Source organism: Mastigoproctus giganteus, chromosome 5 (genome assembly GCF_048544385.1).
Source record: "Mastigoproctus giganteus isolate SK-2022 chromosome 5, ASM4854438v1, whole genome shotgun sequence".
NCBI lineage: Eukaryota > Metazoa > Arthropoda > Arachnida > Uropygi > Thelyphonidae > Mastigoproctus > Mastigoproctus giganteus.
Window position 1 is genome coordinate 66,563,494 of NC_143579.1, and position 20,484 is coordinate 66,583,977.

The 20,484-nt window shown below is 33.2% G+C and overlaps 1 protein-coding gene across 5 annotated transcripts in view; it reads left to right on the top strand.

Moving 5' to 3' along the window:
* LOC150085459 (protein quick-to-court-like) overlaps positions 1 to 16,272 on the top strand; it is a 118,582-nt gene extending 102,310 nt beyond the window's left edge. For all 5 annotated transcript variants that reach the window (XM_090373264.1, XM_090373266.1, XM_090373263.1 and 2 more), the window contains exons 3-5: positions 3,530 to 4,104; positions 14,223 to 14,357; positions 15,861 to 16,272. In XM_090373264.1, coding sequence (XP_090229390.1) covers positions 3,530 to 4,104; positions 14,223 to 14,357; positions 15,861 to 16,191 — 1,041 coding nt within the window. In that variant the 3' untranslated portion in view covers positions 16,192 to 16,272. The remainder of the gene's footprint in view (positions 1 to 3,529; positions 4,105 to 14,222; positions 14,358 to 15,860) is intronic.
* The last annotated feature ends 4,212 nt before the right edge of the window (positions 16,273 to 20,484 follow it).

The window sequence follows — 20,484 nt, forward strand, 5'->3', positions numbered from 1 at the left end:
TACCAGTTCTTATGCCTGACTATGAGCACCCCTACAAGCATGTTCTAGTGACCAACCAAATCACGAAACGGTAGCTGATTCAAGCCATCAATGCTCTTCTGGCTACTTCTACTGCTAGGGAGTACACACACACACACACACACAAAAGCAAAGAGGGCTAATTGGGATTAAGCAGCACTATAGCAAACCTATTACTTCATATGATGCTGTTGTAGGCAATCAAATATGATGTCAAAGAAGGCGCAAGAGTATAACAGCAACTCCAGTCATCCTGCACAGCATGGTGATGACCTCAAACCCATGTTTAATTTTGTTTGGGAAAGAGAAGTTACTGGGTTCTTTAGTGAGGGACCCAGACACTTTACATTATGATACTAAGGAACAGTGCACACTTCCATTTGTCGAGAAAATAAATCACCCAAGAAGAAAACATGTTTTATGTGATTTTACAGATTGAAATTGTCTGTGTAAGGTTGCCGAGAAAATTGTCTGTGTATTTGTCGAGAAAATAAATCACCCAAGAAGTAAACATGTTTTATGTGATTTTACAGATTGAAATTGTCTGTGTAAGGTTGAAGGGTGGAAGAATGGAATGTTGAAATATACATAGTAATAATATAATGTTTGTATAATGTTACAATCAAGGTCAGCAAACAATTACGATACCAGTTAAACAAACAGACAAATACAGAGACAAATGCTGTATCCTTAAATGTATTGCTGTAATCTGATACAGCAATACATTGCTTGCCAGCATTTTGTTAGTTTTTTTGAAATATTTTGCTATCAAGCAAGCAGTGTCTTCTTTTAATTACCAATTAGAAATAAAAATTTTATTAAACTGCTCCCTATTTTCCTGCACTAACTTGATGTAACAGTTTCATTCAAATAAGCTGGGTGAGCAAAAATAAGAAACAAGAAAACAAGCAACAGTATGCAAAACACATTGGTAGTAACTCCTTTGGTAAACTCAGAATTATAGATCATTAATTTACTACAAGAGTTCAGCTTTTGTTATTATTTTTGTTTGCAAGTTAGTGCAAATGCATCAGATCTACTCGCAGCTAACTACTAAATACTTGTATATCTCATATTGTGAATACCTTTGCAACGAGTTGCCATGATATTGCTCTACCTCGAATAAGTAACTCTTCACCATATTAGAAGACTATTGTTACTTATTCTCAGCAGATGCCAACACCCAGACAGCACCGTTTTAAAATATGGTATGGGATAAAGATATCAGCTATCCTCAATATCCCTATAAGACTGATCAAAGAAAAAAAGAGGTAGGAAAGTGATAGTAAGAGAGGGAGAGGAAAAGATGCTGTAGAAGAATGAAAGGGATAATTAGTTATAATTCGTATGAACTCAGAGCTGCATGCCCCGGCTGGACAATTCTCTGGTGCCGTTTCTGGCTCTTTAGCCTTCATCAGTGGGTAGATAGGCGTACTGGTTAGACCAGACGTGCTTTCCAGTTTCCGGATATTTCTATGGAATTAACCCTTCAGGGACCCTTTATTGGTCCTGCTTTGGGACTATCTAGTGGCCTGTATGGCTTAAAAAAAAAAAAAAAAAAAAAACCCGAAAAGGCACAGCGCCCTTATTCACTCATCTCTATATGACTCAACCCAATTGGGCTGCTCACTCGTGCACTGACACACTCCGAGGAAGGCCCAGTCCATGTGATCACCAAGTTGGCGGCTGCCTGGAGTAGGCTTGCCCTACATGGGTTCTAGGGTCATCCCCCTCTTACACACTCCTTTTACCACCTGCAGCTTTGAAAGCTTAGCCGCCGTACATACAGGAGAGAGACCAAATGCCTGCAGCTGACTTGGTCCCTATCCCCTAATAACTAAGCTAATCTGGTTAGTATGTAACACCCTTAGCCTAGACTGATCATTACCATCTAAGCTGCACATTACGTTATTATCTATTAGTTGACATAGAGGTGTGGGGAAGCACCATAACTGTAAAAATCTTTGCCTTCCGAGTTGCAGTAACTCTAGTACCAAGAATCTTCTTATTGCAGCATGCATCATTCGAAGGGCGCATTTTGACACCTCTGCTGCAGAGCCTTCTTTTCTTTTCCTGATTTTCCAAGCTTGATATTTACCTTCATTTAGGAGATATATCAGGATTCTCGTTGCTCTGGAAATCGGGGTTGGAAACTGTAGAAATAGTACTTGTTCCCTAGTCACGTTTCTGAGCTGATTGGCTCCTCTTTGGTGGGTGGGCAGGCACCCTGGTGTTGCAATGATGGCAAGGCAGTTGCAAAGTATAACTCCACAATATGAGAGACACCAAATGGTGTGTAGTAATTTTAATTACGTGGCATTTTAGGGCAAAAGCCTCAAGTTGCATAGTGAATTAACATGTTTACAAGTTAGTGTAGATGCATCAGAACTGCTCGCAGCCAATCTTATTACTATTTAGTAGTTAGCTGTGAGCAGATGTGATGCATCTGCACTAACTTGTAAACATGTTAACTCACTGCGCAACTTGAGGCTTTTGCCCTAAAATGCCACATAATTCAAATTATTACATACCATCAGGCATCTCTCATATTGTGGAGTTATACTTCGCAACTGCCTTGCCATCATTGCAACACCAGGGTGCCTTCCCACTCACCAAAGAGGAGCCAATCAGCTCCGAAACGGTGCCGTATGGGTGGTGACATCCGCTGAGAATAAGTAACAATAGTCTTCTCCTGTGGTGAAGAGTTACTTATCCGAGGTAGTGCAATATCGTGGCAACTCATTGTGGAGGTATTCACAATATGAGATATACATAATGATACCAATCTTATAACTATTTAGTAGTTAGCTGCGAGAAGATCTGATACATTTGCACTAACTTGTAAGCATGTTAACTCACTATGCAATTTGAGGTTTTTGCCCTAAAATGCAACATATTTTTGTTTGATTAAAATGTATCAGGAAAATTAGCAAACCTTGGCAATGTGTCATATTACTGTTGCTCCTGTTCTAACCTAATCCTTGAGTTGGAGCAACAGCCAGGCTAGTTTTACTGCTGTCAGTAAACACAGCATCCTGGACTTTAATTTTCATATAGAGTTCAGCTTTTTTATCGTTAGTTTTTACCTGATATTAAAGTGTATCATTTTGGTAAGTTTCAAAAATGCTCTAAAAGCCACTCAGAACTTTTCCTTACCTCCACCTTAAAAGTCAGAGCATTAATTTTCAGCAAACTTTATCATGTTATTTTTGAACATGCAGCTAGAATGGAATATGTCTAGCTGTCATTCATGATAAATGAAAGCCATCAAGAGGGGTGGGGATGTCTGGCTGAAGGCCAACAATAGCTAACATCAGATGACATCACAAATCTTATGAGTACAGTCCACAAAATATCTCCACATATATAGAGTTGATTAAATTATAAAAAACTGCTTTAAAAAATATAGCATGTACCACTATATATAATTAGAAAAAAAAAATTATTATTTTGCTCATTTTTCTCTTAAGACACAATTCATCCACACTATTTTTTCCTTTTATTATTTTAGGAGGTTCCTGAAAATGGATTAGGGACAATAAGAGAAGATACAATTCCATGTATGCATTTGAATAACTTAGATGACATGGGATCAACAAAACATAGCGATCCATCCCTTAGAAAAGACAGCATCATTTCTGATTTTTCTGTTAATGAAGTTGATTCTGTCCAAAATGGAAATCCTAAAACCTCAGACCCATCAACGTTATCTTATATAAAAGGAAGTTCAACAGAGAGTATGAACATAGAACAAGGAAATAATTTAATTCCAAAAACAACTCCTGCAAATAAGAGTTCAGAAATAAAGACAGAAAATGACAGTTCTCCTACAAATAGTGGAAGTCAGACAATATGCAATGAAAACATCTCTCTTGTACAAACCAAAGAGAACTCAGAGGCCCATGAAAAATCCACATATGTGACATTGCCACTGCATATTCCAGTGCTTGAAGGAATAATAGCAAGTTATCAGAAAGAGCTTCAAGAACTGAGGCTGCAACATGTTGAACACTATCAAGAATTACGAGAAAAAATTGATACCAAAGTGGAGGATATTTTATTGAAGTTAGGAGAAACAAATGCCAGGTAATTTTTCTGTAATTTTTTAAAAGTACTGTATTATGAAGTATGCTTCAGTTACTTATAGAAATTTAATATGCAAAGTTTTTCAGAAAAACAAAACTTCAACTGCCATTTTCTTTACTCATTGCATAGTATTAACCCTCAAGTGATTGTGCAGGTATTTGAAATACTCCAATGATATTGGAAATTTTTCCACCAAAAATATGCAGCATCTAATGGCACCATGACTTTTAGTATCTTGGGTGGCAGGAAAATAATTTTAACAGTAGCAACCTTCAAAACGTCATTCACGCATTGCAGACTACAAGCAACTGCTACTTAAGAAAACTGAGGGGAGAAAAAATGCAGAAATTGTGCTGCAGTTCAAAATATGAATGGTTTACATTGCTTTTATTGTGTTTTGTGTGTCAAATTTTGATAAACAATAAGAGAAAATTGATAACTGATAAACAATAAGAAAAAAAATTTGATAGTAACTATTTGCTGCCACATCACAAAGTTTTAAAAATGGAATGCAGCAGTCAACATCAACGATCACTAAGTTTGAAAAATTAAATATAACTGAATGTTTTCATCATAAAAATTTTTACTTTCACAGTGCATAAAGAACACTTGACTAGAAAAAAAAATACAGTAGAATGACTTCCATCCCTTGTCGTGGAAGTTGATAGCCTAAATAAGTTTAAGGCTCAGCTGGACAGGTATTTCGAACGAACAAGAGGGGTGAAGTGGAAGTGGTTATTTTTTATTTATTTATTTTACTTTATTTTTTTTTTTTGGCTGATGCTGCATAAGCTTGCTTTCTTGCATCAAATGCCTCTACTAATGCTAATGTCAGTTATCTGGAATAATTTGAAAGGCTGATTTTTCTTCCTTTTTTTTTTTTATTAATGGTAGTATTTGAGACAAATGTTTATTATGTTACATGAGTATTTCTGACTTTGTATATCTGGGGAAATGTTGGATTAGGAAACCATGTATGATAGAGTTTAGTCATTCGCTTCCGTGAACCCAATTTTCCATGGCATATTTTGATCTCTTCATTTCATATTATGTTTAGTTTAGATCCAAATTCAGTAAGGATAATATCAGCCTGAAACTGTGCAATTTATTATTTTTCTCAGGTTTTTTCCAGTAAAATTTCAATAAATTTCAGCACTAAAATGGGCAGAAAACCAGGAAGGATGCGATATAATCAAAGTGATATTGTTAAGGAACTTGAGATTTAGTAGCAAAAAAAAAGCCACAAAAAATGATCGAACATTATTTTAAAAAATATTAAATTTTTTAAAATAATGTTTAAAATAAAATAAAATAATAATAAAGTAAATTTGGTTTTTTTTTTCGCAATATTTAAAGTATTTTTCTTTTACCTTAATACATTATAACAGAATTTATTTAATCTTACCTTACATTTGATTATCCAGAAAATTTGGATATCTGGAGGAGGTTTGACATTAATTATTCCAGATAACTGACGCTTTACTATAATAATAAAAACTCTTTTGCCACTGCATTGTGCTGCATTATAAATTTTTTTTAAATGGATTTTGTAATTACTAAAACTGATTACTTAAGATAAGAAATTAAAAAAAAAAAAGTATTGTTTTTATTTCTTAAGAAATAAAAAAAGTATATTTATATTTTATTTTTACAATCCATATACTGCTCATAGCTAGGCACAGTAGTGTTTTTTGAGGATCACATGCATATCCAGAAAAAGTAACTCCACTTCTAACCTTAAATACAGTATTGGCAAAAAACAGTTCAAAATTGTTCAATTTTTGATACGACCTTTATTTTCAACTATTATGAACAGAACTGTAAAAAATACATTTTTTATATTAAAAACATTAATATTTTTAAATAATTAAAAATTTATATGTTTTTTATCATCTCTCTTTCTCTCTTATTTGGGAGGTTTGAATATTTTATTTTCATTGATGATAAGCAAAATGCCAATCAAAAACCCATGTGCTTTAACAATTGGATGTACTGCCATAAAATGTTAAGTCAGCACATCAGTAATTGTACGCAAGAGATGCTACTAATTTTATATTCTTGTTTTTCAGCACATGCATATAATTATCGACAATAGGCTTAACACAATCATGCATTTTTCAAATTTTCATGATAACTAATATAATTTTTTTTTGGAGTTTTCAGTGGAGAAATCAAAGAAACACTTTTGTTGAATGGTATTGGGAGCTTCGGCTGTATGGACTAAACAAAACAAAACAAAAGAGCACAGAGTCACTGAAATCATGTGGGGACTTTGAGACCCCACACACCCGGGTCTGAGTTAATGAGAAAAGAAAGAAACTTCCATATGCAGCTGCATTATAAGTGATTTTGTAGCAGATTAGTAAAAGTGCAGTAGTATTTGAATTTACTGTGGTTTGAACTCATGTGACTGTAAAGTACAGTTAATGATAATATTCTTGTCGGAATTATTAAACTCTTTTGTATAAACAGAGAAATAAATTTTATTTAAGCCTTTTTAAAGTTATTTTTATTTGAAACTTAACTAATAAATTTATCGTTATTATAATTTATGTTGCTTATAGTAGTATGTATATTTGTCAACAACAAAAAAAAACTTTGACAAATATTCAAATGCAGCCATGTTAAGAATTTCTAAAGGTCGAGGTGAGGCAGGGGGTAAAGGTTTGTGTAACCAATTTGGTTATTTATTTATTATTTTTTTTTCTTTTACGTCACTAATGTGACTATGAAGATGTTATTTCAGAAATTTGCAGCAAGTAGTATTGTTAACCACTATAAAAAAAAAATTGCTGGAAAATGAAATGGTTACACAACAGTATCATTTTATGAAGTGCAGTTAACCCAAGTGACAGCTGCATTGGCACATGGTATGTGCCAAATAAAAAAAATTGCTATCAGTTATATAAATATTAATTTCAATATTCCTCTAATATATATTTTCTCTTGATCTGCACTCAGTTTTGTTGAAATTTAAGAAGTATGTCCATAAAAAAATGAGATCTGAGTAATAGGCATTCTATCTGCATGCCAGTTCAGGAACAATGGGCTTAAGTATTTGTTGAGAATGCTATGTGTTTTGTAGTAATGATGAACATCATGGATCAGAAAAATTAGTTCTAGGACACAGATGTCCAACATTAACATTTTTGGTTTTGATTTCATATCTTACACATCAGTTTTTCAATATGAAGTGTGTTAGTTGGATTATAAATTTCTGGTGGATAATGTAATTCAGATTACAAGTTTTTGGTTGACCATTATTAGTAGACTTTACATTCTGTGCAGCTGATCATGTAAGTGGAATTCTTATTAATTTTTATAAGTCTTGCCATTTTTTAATGCTAGTATTCAGCTGTCACAGCTTGCCATGCCAAATACAGAAGTCACTAGTGGGCTGCTGACATGACACGGAATTTCCAAATGCATCAGCACTTCAATTCCACATGATAAAATAAAATAGTAAACCTTTATAACTATATCATCATACAATATTATCAATTTCACTTACAGATTTACTGTCAACTTTTATTTGGAGTCTGATTTACATATATCATGTGCTTCATTGCAAAAATTTAGGGCGCCTCCGTAGCCAGGTGGGCAGGAGCAGCAGTGTGTAGCACATGCTTCTTGATTAGACCAGAGTTCGAGCCCATGACCACCAAATACGGAGGATGTGGAAAGGTTAGGGAATGACCACCGCATATCCCCGGAGCAATATGGCCTTAGTTGCTAATGGTCCTAAAAATACCAAATAACAATAACACTAACAACAGCAGAAATTTAGTCAAGCATGGAAAAGTGGTGGCAGCAAATCTGGCTGCCTCTAAAATTCTTTAAAATATTTTTAAAGATACAAAGTGTATATTGAAAAACTTATGATTTATTTTAACCAGTTAGTGTGACTTTTAAGGATTATTATTATTATTAATAGCCATATGGTGCAAGGAAGCCTGAGGCTTATGCTGCACCAGGTAAAAAAAAAAAAAAATTCCCAAGTTACCCTGAGAGAGAGAGAGAGAGAGAGTCAAAAGTAGAAGGAAATCACCAAGAAAGAGAAGAATGATGATATCCAGCTCAGGACCCTGGGTGTGCCAAGCCCATACTCACCAGATGTGAGCCCCCGGATACGTTAGCTAGTGGGTTAGAACAGTTATGAAATGAATGCAAGTTAATTTTATAAGCTAACTAAAATATCCATGTTTTATCTAATAACGAGCATTACAATTTTTGAATGTAAAAGTCCAAGGATATGTAATTTCTATAACTAGGCAATACTATGGCACCATCACTGCTGTTATGATATACACTAGTCATTAAAATAGTAGTTATTATGCTATTTTATGGAATGTCTTGGGAGAGTTTTAAGGCATTATTCTCCTACTGTACTATACCAATATTCTGTTGATAATGTAATAACAGCCACCATTTAAGCCCTTTAAAATAATATTTGATATTTATGACTTTTGTGAAACTGAAGTTACAAATTTTATTTATTTATTTTTTTTATTTAACAGGAACATAATAGTTATAAACCTGGATTTTTATTCAGGTTTTTATTGCACTGGGCTGTTTTAGATTGCCTTAGATTGCAGTGAGATTAGGAAAGTCATAAATTAATGAAAATTAAAATAAGTGAATAAAACTGTACTAGTGTATAAGCTAAGTACACCAACTGTTATGTACTAATTTAGCTTTCATGCATAGCAAATTTCTTGTTGGAAAAAAGTTACAGAATGCACATTAGATTACAGTTCCGACACATTCAATATTTCCTAAGCAAAATAAATTTTCCAGGTTCTTTGATTAATAGAATTGAAAAGTAAAATCTAATTAAACATTTCACGAATTAATTACGTACTAATTAATATACAAAAATCTATATTTTATATGTTTTATATAAAATTTATAATTCTCGTACCGAGTATTGGTTTATTATGAAGTTTTCTGCATATACCTCATATTATTTCATTGAGCTTTTATAATGTATTATTTCTTCCTAAATTTTAATAAAAACTGTAATACAACATATATTCATGTATTAATAAAATAAAAAAGCTATAATTCATTATTTATATATGTAGTAAATTAACAAAAAAAAAAAAAATCTTAAAAATGCATCTTCTTGTCTAGATAATTATATCTTTATGCCTTCCCATATGCTTTTTATTGTAAAATTTGGAACTTCAGAATTTTCATCTGCACTATCATCCTCTGAATTGACTTGGTTCACCTCCAATGCAATTTCCACCAAATCCTGTAACGTGGTGCATTATAACCATGGTTGTTTTTGCACCATAAAAATCCAAACCAACCAAATTCACTTCGCCAGCCTCTTTTTTTTTTTTTTTTTTTTACCAGTAATTCTCAAACATCTACAGTAGTCATATCATCAAAACCTTCCCCTCCTACTGACTTAGCAAGTTCTACTATCACACTGATTCTGTTTTCTGCCGGTTTGACTCAGACATTCTGAGTTCTGTAATTATTATTAATAGTGGCAAATGATGCAAGAAAGCAAGCTTATATAACATCAGCAAAAAAAAAAAAAAAAAATCCATTCCCCCAAATAGTTTGTCTAGTTCTTCCTTAAATTTATTCAACTACCCACTACCACAGGTGGAAGCTTGTCTCCCAGAGCAAAAAAAAACAAGAATATCAAAATAAAAACCTTGCTTCTTGTTACCTTTGATATTAAAGGAATTATTAATGCCGAATACATCCCACCAAATGGACCTGTCAATCAAACACCACTACATTGATGGTTGCATGAAAATATTCAAAGAAAGAGACCTAAATTGTGGAAGGATGGTTGGATACTCCAGCACAAGTGTGCTCTCTGTTCACCCTTTTTTGGCCAAAAAAACAAATCCCTATGTGTGAACATGCACCTTACTCGTGAGATCTGGCCCCTCGGAAAGAGGAAAAAGCCCCTCGTGGCTTTTTCCTCTTTCCGAAACTGAACTTAAGAGAACCCATTTTCAGTCCATTGAAGACAATCAGAAAAAAGTTACCAGTGTTAAAAGAGGCATACAGAGAATGACTTTGAGAAATGTTTCTGTGCTTGGAAGAAACGTATGGAACAGTGCTCGAAGGCAATTATTTTAAAGCTATGGAACTTGTAAGGTATGAAATATTTATATTTACTTTATTGCAACAATATCGTTATGTAATAACCACACTTGTATTTGCCAAGCCATTCCAACATTCATTAAAATTATTTTTTTTTTTTTAAATTCATATGTACCTCGTAATTATAAATAATATTTAGACCGAGGTGCTGGAAACTGTAATGGGGCACTGCTCAGAGAAAAGAATGGGCAGTGTGGCAGTATAAAAGAGAAATTCTGTTTGAATGCTATGTAGTAGTAGTGGCATGTGATGCAAGAAAGCAAGCATATGAGCTTATGCAGCATCAGCAAAAAAAAAAAAAAAAAGTTACAAAACAATCCCCTCTAAATATTTGTCCAGTTCCTCAAATTTATTTAACCTATCAACTTCCACAACGACAGATGGAAGTTTGTTCCAGCAATTAACCACCTGCTGGCTAAAGGCAAATTTCCAATGTTGGAATTGAGGAAGGACAGATTCTACATCTGTCCTTCCTCAATTTCAATTTATGTCCCCTTAGGTTCGTAATCTGAACAAGTGAAAGAATCCCATCAGAATTCAGCGTGCTCAACCCATTCAAGACCTTATACACCTCAATCAGATCACCTTGCAGGTGCCTAGTCCCCAGCTGCTGAAATTTTCAGAACTTAAGCCTCTCCTGGTAAGAAGATCCCTTCATTCCCCTCACCAATCTTGTTGCCCTTCTCTGTACACACTCAAGCAAATCTACATCCCTCCTAAAATTAGGCCTCCAGACCTGCACACAGTACTCAAAGCATGGCCTGACTATTGCCTTATACAGAGGGACAATCACCTCCTTTTCCCTGCTAACAAAGTTCCTGTATATCATTGACAACACCCCCATGCCTGTCTGCATTGCTCAGAAAACTTCAAAAATCTGACTACACAATTACTCCCAGGTCTTTTTCATTTTCTACCTCCTTAAGTGTAGTACCATACAGTTGATACGTTTCTCTGGGGTTACTTCTACCCATATGCAATACTTTGCATTTTTCAGTGTTAAACTTCAGTTGCCACTTCTCAGCCCATCTGCCCAAATTTTTCTAGATCCTGTTGCAGTAACACACTGCCATTACTGTCATTAACAACCCTGCCAACCTTTGTATCATCTGCAAACTTCGATACTAAGCCTAATATCACTGATAAATATACAAAACAACAGTGAACCCAACACTGAACCCTGTGGGACTCCACTAATAACACTAGTCCACGAAGAGCAGCACCCATTGATTACCACCCTCTGTCTTCTCCCACTCAACCATCCTTTTATCCATTGTAGCAACTTACCCTTAATACCATTCTGCTCCAATTTGCACAGTAGTCTTCCATGCGCAACAGTGTCAAAAGCTTTCCTGAAATACAAGTATATGATATCAAAATTATTTTTTGCATCCAGTTCCTTTGTAACCACATCATAATAACCAATCACATTTGTCAGACAAGACTTTCCCTTAACAAACCCATGCTGTGTCTGAATTATTGCTGCAGTCTTGTCTAGTCTAGATGATCCTGCAATGCATCTTTAACCAGTGACTCCATTATTTTACCCAGAACAGAAGTTAAACTAACTGGTCTGTAATTACTCTCAATTTCAGTGTACATTTCTTCAACCGAACTTCATCATCGTGGCTTGATGTTGGTGCATAAATCATTATAACTTTTAGCTTGTACCTCTTAGATATCCTGAGTAGTAGTCATGACACCCTTGTGATGTACTTTTGAATTCCAAAATGTTTTTTTTTTTGATATCTTTATGGACCAGAAAGCCAACTCCACCCTTGCTCCTCTCACTGTTTCCATTGGTGTACAGCAGATTTCCACTTGATAAACTTATAAGTAATTCATTTCTTCTTCTTGTTGCAGCCAAACCGATGATATTCTAATTCCTTTTCCAGCTATAATATCCTATCTTCATCGATGAGCAATCTTACGTTGTAACAGGCGAAGTTGTTTCCATGCACGGCAGCCTGTCATAAGAGGGGGAGTGAAAGCCGCTGGGGACTGAGAGCCATTTGTATGAAACCAATGGCCCTCAGTCTCCAGCGGCTGTCATGTGCTGGAGAGTTTGATCTTTTCCTCTTCACGCTGACCAGGTATCTTGAAGAGAACCATTCTAAATGTTCATTGCCACCTATATGATGTAACAGGGCTTACCATCGTGGTGTGCACGAGTGGATTTTAGGGAGGTAAGCCAACCGAACTTCTCTTAAATCTTCTGAAATAGAAAGATATTGGATTCATCAGTGTTTTAGACTGAGTGTCTGACAACACACAGAATGCCTGTGCCCCTGGTACTGGTTCTTAGTCCAGTATAACATGGTAGTTTCACACTATATGAGATTTTATAGGAACCTAACTACCATGTTATATGAGGGTTACATGTATTGTATAGTTTTATAAATATTATTTTGATAATTCACCTAATTCCCTACAGATAAATACCATTTAATTAAATAAAATCGACCAATATATATATACATACATATATATTTTAGTTGACCCATTAATCTCGGGATGAAACAAAAATTAAACTGGAATGTAATTAGCACGTATGGACTTCGTCCTGGAGGCACATTTTAGTGAAGAAGTGCCTAACATGAACAACCTTTATTTTCATTCTTTTTTCAAGACAACTGCTTTTAATATAGAACATGAAAAATTCATGTTCTATATTAAAAGCCTATATTTTTAATTAATTTTTTGAAATTTAAACTCCTTTTAGCCCTATTGGCAAGCAAATGCAGTTTAAAAACTGCATTCTCTTGCCAAATGAATGCCAGTCTGTCAGTAACAAGAGTGCTCACTGCATGAAGCGTAAAGTGTACGTATCAGCAGTTTGATACCAGAGAATGCATAAATATATTGAAGCATGAGGGTGTTATTGATTGGAGGAAAGTGCATTGCAATAAGGAGAGCGTACTATCAATAATAACTGTACATGACAATCAACATGTGCATATAATTAGGTTTAACTTAATCATGAATTTTTTTCAAATTGTGCAATAATTAACAGCTATTTCTGGATTCAGAGGAGAATTCAAAGGAAACGTGAAATCCTGAAATACTGTCAGGGTTGAATCAAGCCCCTTTCACCCAATTCAGGGTTTAGTTCTCTGAAGCTTACATGTTCTACTGTCATTAGTACAATTAATCCACAAACTGGATAATTCACTAAAGACCAGTGCATACACTATATTACTTTGTTAGTTTAGATTACAACAATTAGATATCCTCAAAGTAAAGAGGTAAAAATAGAAGCAAAAAGAAAATACAATGCATATTCAATGACAACTTAAAGAAAGAATTACTGTATCTAAAATTAGTTAAATTAGATTCACAATCTAGTTTAAAGGAGATGACAGAAATTACACTTCGGTGCAGAAAACAGATTAATATAATAAAAAATTCATTCTGTAAACAACAAACTTTTTTTTAAAACATTTATATTTTTCTTAGTTAAAAAAAAGTCCTTCAACTTTCTTAAAGTTGGTCACTTGAAATCATACACCTCGTTTGTTAATTATTAAAATTAGGCAAACTGTCCTATGCACCATAGAATAGTTTCCCTAATTCAGTATAATAGTTTTTTTTATACATTTGTTTTATAGATCAAAACTCATTTTAAAAAAATCTAAACCATAAATGTTGGCATTTCTAATTTATGTCCTAAATTTTTATTCAGAGCACATCCTATTATCTCTGATCATCATCTTACATGTACTGTTAAAGAAATAAGAGATCATTAAAGAACCTGTTCAACATTAGTCGAAGCATACAGACTTTTGGTTGATAAAGCATAGTTATGATTTAAGAGCAAATGGAATGCAAAATATTTTATATAATGAGATGCAATTTAGCATTAAGAAAATAGTTAATAGACAGAGTTGTATGGAAACTCAAAAATAATTACTTGTGGGTATAATTTTAACATTTTTACTAATTGAAAGAGATCTTTATGGTTAAGGTTATGTTCATTCTATTCATAGGTATCAAGAACTGCGACCACTGTTTGATAAATCCCAAGAAAAAATTAACCATTTAGAGAATAAATTAACTGAGGTTCAGAGAGAAATGGAAGCTCAAGAAGAGTGGCATAGTCAAATGTTTCTGAAAATGTATAGGTAAGGAAAAAAAAAAAAAAAAAAAAAAAAAGCACAGAAGAGTAGGATTTCATATTGTCAGCCATCAGTCTAAAATGTCAAACGTCTTTTGAAAAATTGAATTTGCTTTAAGACAAAACAGAATTTTACAGTAATGTATCAAATCTCTCTTTTTCTCTTGTATATGTAGGTTTTTATTAATAACAATATTCGCACATTACTTGGTTAAGATTTGTGACTGAATTTATAATTTGTTGGCATTAGTGAGTTTACTGATGGTGTTCACATAATAGAATAGAGTAATTTCAAATAAAATTAGATCTCAAAGTAAAGGGTAACCATTGATTCTTTTATTAGTTCTCCATTACCAAAGTGATAAACTAAAATTTTTTTCTATGCACTTCAGATGCAGTCTAATTTTTTAAAAACTTCTTTTAGAGAGGATTGCAGTAAGCAGTTTCATGGCAGTGAGCAAGTCCCGGTAGCCATATTAGCAAGGCTGTACTGAGTGGAGTGTGCAGGGTTCAAGACAAGCTGTAGGTAGTCATGGATTTGCTCCTCAGTATCTTGAGTTAGTCAGTCTCAAGGCTGGGTGCTATTAGCAAGTCAAATCCAAGGATCCTGGCTAGAAATGCATTCGAAATAAATAAATAAATGGCAATGAACAAAATGAGTTAGCACATACTTTTTTGTTTGCATTTTAAAGATTTGGATTCAAATTAAGAGCCAAAATCAACCACAAAACTTACATTTGTAGTTAAATAAAATAAGCTGCATATTGTAAACTACTTTACAGAGAAAAATATGACAACTGAATAATGAGTTTCATAGAAAAAAAAATTTATATTTTCTGTTCCATTATTAAAACCATTTTTTGTATAGTTCCCTTTGAACAATTTCTTAACTGAGCATATTCTTTACGTGTTCAATGAAACGTGTGTAATGAAATTAACAGGTAGCATGCTGTTGGTGAACAATGTGGAACATGAATTTCAATTGTTATTTTCAGTTGAAGCACCACCATTTCTGTTCAGATACCACTTATTTACTTAATCATTTTCAGAATTGTATAATTTGAAAGATAACATTTACCATAATTAAAATAACTGCATTTGCACCTGTCTCATTTATCAATTACTGAAGCTTAATGTGGCACATCTTTAATTAAAATGCAATTTTATACATTTTTATAAATGTATATAAAAAAAAAAAAACATTTCAAAATCTTTCTGATCACTTCCAGGGCATCTGTTTTTATAGAGCATTATATTAACTTGATTTCAGAAATCATATGTAACTACCAAAACCAATATACCGCATACAGTTCGGTTATAATTCCTTACATCTTATGATGCTGAAATACTGGTGAATACTTGTAAGAAAGGCATTCATTCCTTCTGAAGACTGCGTGTATAAATATGGATTACAGATGGTATACATATGGATTTAGTTTAATTGTTGCAAAATGTATGTGACTTTGTCTTAAAATATATAATTAATAAAAGCTATTTTATTACAATACAGGAAAGGACAAGAAGCAGCTAGATTTGAGCAATCTGATGAGGTAATGGAATTTTCCGAACGGTCAGCTAAACGTGTGTCTGTCCCTGAATTACTCCAGCAACTGCATAAATTAGAATCAGAGCTGGATCAAACAAAGCAATTATACAGAGAGGCAACACGTGCTGCAGGAGGCCATCAGGCAGAATACACATTAAGATTTCTAAAAGATGCTGTGTATTATTACTTAACAAAAAAAGACAAGGAACATCTTAAAGCTATACAGAGTATCCTTGGTTTCACAGATGCCGAGAGAATGGCAGTTGCTAAAGCAATGAAACACAAGAGATTTTAACAAATCATTTAAAACCTTGTATAACTTCTGTAATTGGTGTTAAATTATCTTATTTAGTTGTTTTTCACCAAATATAGATAACTGGACCAAAGACATCAGTGATGTTTACTGTTATTCATTAAGGAAATGTTGGAATTATTTTCATATAATCAGAAACTTCCTTTGTACAGTGAAAAATCTTATAATAAATATTATTTCTTCATATACAGGTTTTATAAAATGAAGTACTATGTTTACTTTTAATATTTTTGAAGATTTCATTTCAACCATGGTATGTTTACTTCAGTTTTTATTAAAGTCTGTATCTTTTTAAAGTTGTCTGTTGCTTTCTAGCACCTTACATTATCCAAGTAGGAAAAATTTACAACCATTTATGAAGCAGAAACTTCAGTATCCCCCATGCCTAGGTGTGGAACCATAATTAAGTCACTGCACTTCAAACTCGAAATGTTGAATAACACAAGTTAAATTCTTGAACTCAATCTAAACTGCTCTGCCTAAATTAGAAATAGCAAGGTACAAATTAACAAATGGTAACCTCCCAATTTACAAACGCCTTACATTCATAAAAAAACAGTTCAGTTCATAAAGTGAAAGTTTGTGAATTAGGAGCATTTTTCCCCATAGATATAATGAGGATATGTTCCAAAAATAAAATGTTTACTGCCAAAAATATTACAGCTAGGACTAGGATAATAAAATTTCATGTACATGTTCACATTTCATGTATATGTATTTTGTTAACAACAAAATTTAAAGCTTTTTTTTTTTTTTTTAACAATAAGATTTTAAAATACTATTCTTATTTTAAATGACTATTATATTAATTTATATTATTATTAGAGGTGTTTGCCTTTAAGGAACCATTCTTAAGTTAATTAAATATTAGTACTCAAGAACGTATTTGGAAAAAATAATCAATATTGTACTGCAGTTTAGCATAATGGCTTTGGAATTGTATATAGAGTCTATTTCATGTGGCTACAATTTACTAATTCCCCAGCCCCTTTCTGTAAGTGTGACTAATCTAATGAAAACTCTTTACACCTTATACAGTAAAATATGAAAAGCTGCTTATTCACTCACTCAAAAAATGACAAATAGTTGCTCTGGGCAGTAAATTAATGAAACTATTCTAAAGAGAAATTACTTTTATCTAACAGGGATAAGGTTGGTAGTTTGTACTTTCAAATATACTTGATAGTACATTTTACCAAAAAAAAAAAAAAAAGTATTTTAAATAGTGTGCTATATTATACACAGGGCTGTGTAGGGGGAGAGGGTGCAGTGGGGCATTTTTACAGGCTCCAACAAGTGAAGAAGACCCTTTTGAACTTTCATAACGGCATATGAACTATGGACATATTAGGTATTTAAGGGTGATTAAGGTACTTGGTTATATTGATATAGCATTGAAAAATATTTAAAATTTTATGAAACTGTTTGTTATTTGGTTTTTAGGAGCATTAGCAGCTAAGGCCATATTGTTCCGGGGGGGGGGGGGTATATGCGGTGGTCATTCCCTGACTTTTCCACATCCTCCGTATTTGGTGGGCACGGGCTCGAACCCCAGTCTAATCAAGAAGCGTGTGCTACGCACTGCTGCTCCTGCCCAACTGGCTACGGAGGTGCCATGAAACTGTATAATTGAAGTATTTTTACCTACACAAATATGGGTATGTATTGAAGTGATGAATAAGTTTGTTTAGGGAAGGTCAGTTAGTTTGATAACATGAGTTTAAGAGATCGGTATTTCTGGCATTTTTGCTTTCCATAAGGTTTCTACACTGTGAGCAATAAAATCACTTTGTGTTGGACACTTCACTCATAATTCAGATGTTACAGTAGGTATAATGTATGTGAGGTAGAACTGCATTAATGTTTAGTGCCTGAGAGCTTTACTAAAACAACATTTAAATTTACCTTCATCAAGGAGTGTACACAAATTTCAATTAGGGGATTTTTGTGGGGGGATACCAATAATCATAGCAGCAGCAGCAACAACAATAAGAACAACAACAAAAATTATCAAAAATGTTGGAGGAAGCCCTGAATGGAGTTTTACCTCCAGGCCCCCAGATACCTTTGCACAGTCCTGCATACATCTGTACACATTAAATTTGTTAATACAGTACATAAAAGCTGAAAGTATTTCATTCTTACCTATTTTACTTTCAAAAGGTGATGGGGAACATTTGTACAGTTAAGATACAAGTTTATAAATCAGATGTCTGGCATCAAACATTTGTTCTTAAAATCAGATGTTCAAACACCATTTGCAAATACAAACCACAGTTTGTTTTTGCAAATGGTCGGAAATGCAGAATTGTTAGAGATGTTGTTAAGAAGCAAGTAACAGGGGAGTGGAATTTGAGGTATGACCAGTACATATACATATCCCTAGATGGTACTTAAAAGGTTGTATAAAACAACTGATAGGAAGAATACAGAGTAAATGAATAAAAAAACATAAGATGTGTATTAAAAAATAACTGATCCTGTATAATTTCATTAGATAAAATTATTAAAACTTTATTGTATTATCTAATAAGTTCATTTGCTATTATATTTTATTTCTTGCATAATCTTGCACAGGTAAAAAAACAAAGGGGTAAGCTTACTAAAATCTGAAAACTTCTGGACTAAATTAAATCAATGTTTATAATTCCACTGAATCCTCTTGTCATACCATAACTTCACTCTTGTTGCATATTGCTTTAACTGTGCATCTGTGAGCCTATGGATATGACTACATGTAAACAGAAAATGTGATCAATTTCACTTTCCTTACCTTCTAATCTATGTAGTAAAAGTGCCTTGGATATTCCACAGCACACTAAGGCACATTTAATAAATAGATAAGGTGCTAGTGCAAGAATGTGTTTAAGAATAATTAGGGAGGATGTATTGTCTGCATGCAACACAATACATCCTCCCTAATTAGGTCACTTGCAACTGCAATAGCAGTGACCTAATTAGGGAGGATGCCACATTCTGAGTGTGGGTTATATTGAATAATTGATAAAAATGTTTTAATGAAATATGAAGCAGGGCTCCTCACTCATTATCAGGAACATATTGGTTTGATAAAAAGAGCTGTTTTATATGGGAATGCTGTCTTCCTTGTCTAAGCATGCTTTAAATACACTTGGTCGTCGACTTACGACCTATGCGACTTACGACCACAAAAAATTTGATTTTGTAAATTTCATTTGTATTAATTTTTACATTAATTTTAGATTGTATTTTTGTGTTTACAGTACATTATGTACAGTATTATTTTTCAAATTATGACAATACTGTATATGTAATTATAGATCGTAGTTTTGTATTTTTTATAAACAGTATGAATAATAAACCAATTAAAATGTACAGAGCGTTTGAATTTAACCTCCTAGAGAGAGATAGCCTAGGCGTAGAAACGAAGTAAAAGATAAAAGCATTACTGTATTTAAAATGAAAAATAAAAGATGATAAAAATTTAAAAGATTATAAAAATAAATTATAAAGATAATAAAAAGATTATAAAGGTTAAAAAATACTGTTAATAAATATATGGCCGACATACGACCAGATCGACTTACGACCTGTCAGTCAGAACAGAAGTCGGTCGTAAGTCGACGACCAACTGTATAATAATATACCTAATAACCCTCTGCCAAGAAGACAAGACAGCACTTTTTTTTAAATCAAAACATCCCTGTCTGTTCATTCCCCCAACCACATGCAATAATTATTCCCTGAAAGCAGAACTTTAGAGTATGAATACATGCAAAAACTATTAGCAACAAATTCATCCATCATGTACTCCCATACTTTGCATGTACCCCATGCAGGAGTGGGGAGGGGTTAAAATTCATTATTAAGAGGGAATTTGTGTATCCTAATGGAGGAAAAAGTAAAAATAGATAAGCTGGAACAACTTAATGTGATGCTAGATATGAGTAGTGAAAAAATTTTTCTTCAAAATTTTATTTTTAATATTTGAACAATACAAATTAGAAATAAATCCTACATGTATTCTTAAAAAGGTAGTGCTATTCTTGTGTAATAAGTATTTATATTGAAATCAAGAATCATATTAATCTAGTATTTGAAACAATATTTAAATACAAGAGCTATTGTTTTTTTATGTTTTTTTTAATGAAGATGATTTATCTTCATTAAGGTTTACTGTTTTTTATATATTTATGTACACAATTTTGACAATATAAGATGTGTAATAAAAAATTAAAATAACCAACTCAAAAACATATTTCTCTGTACCCACTATACAATTAACAATCCTTAACA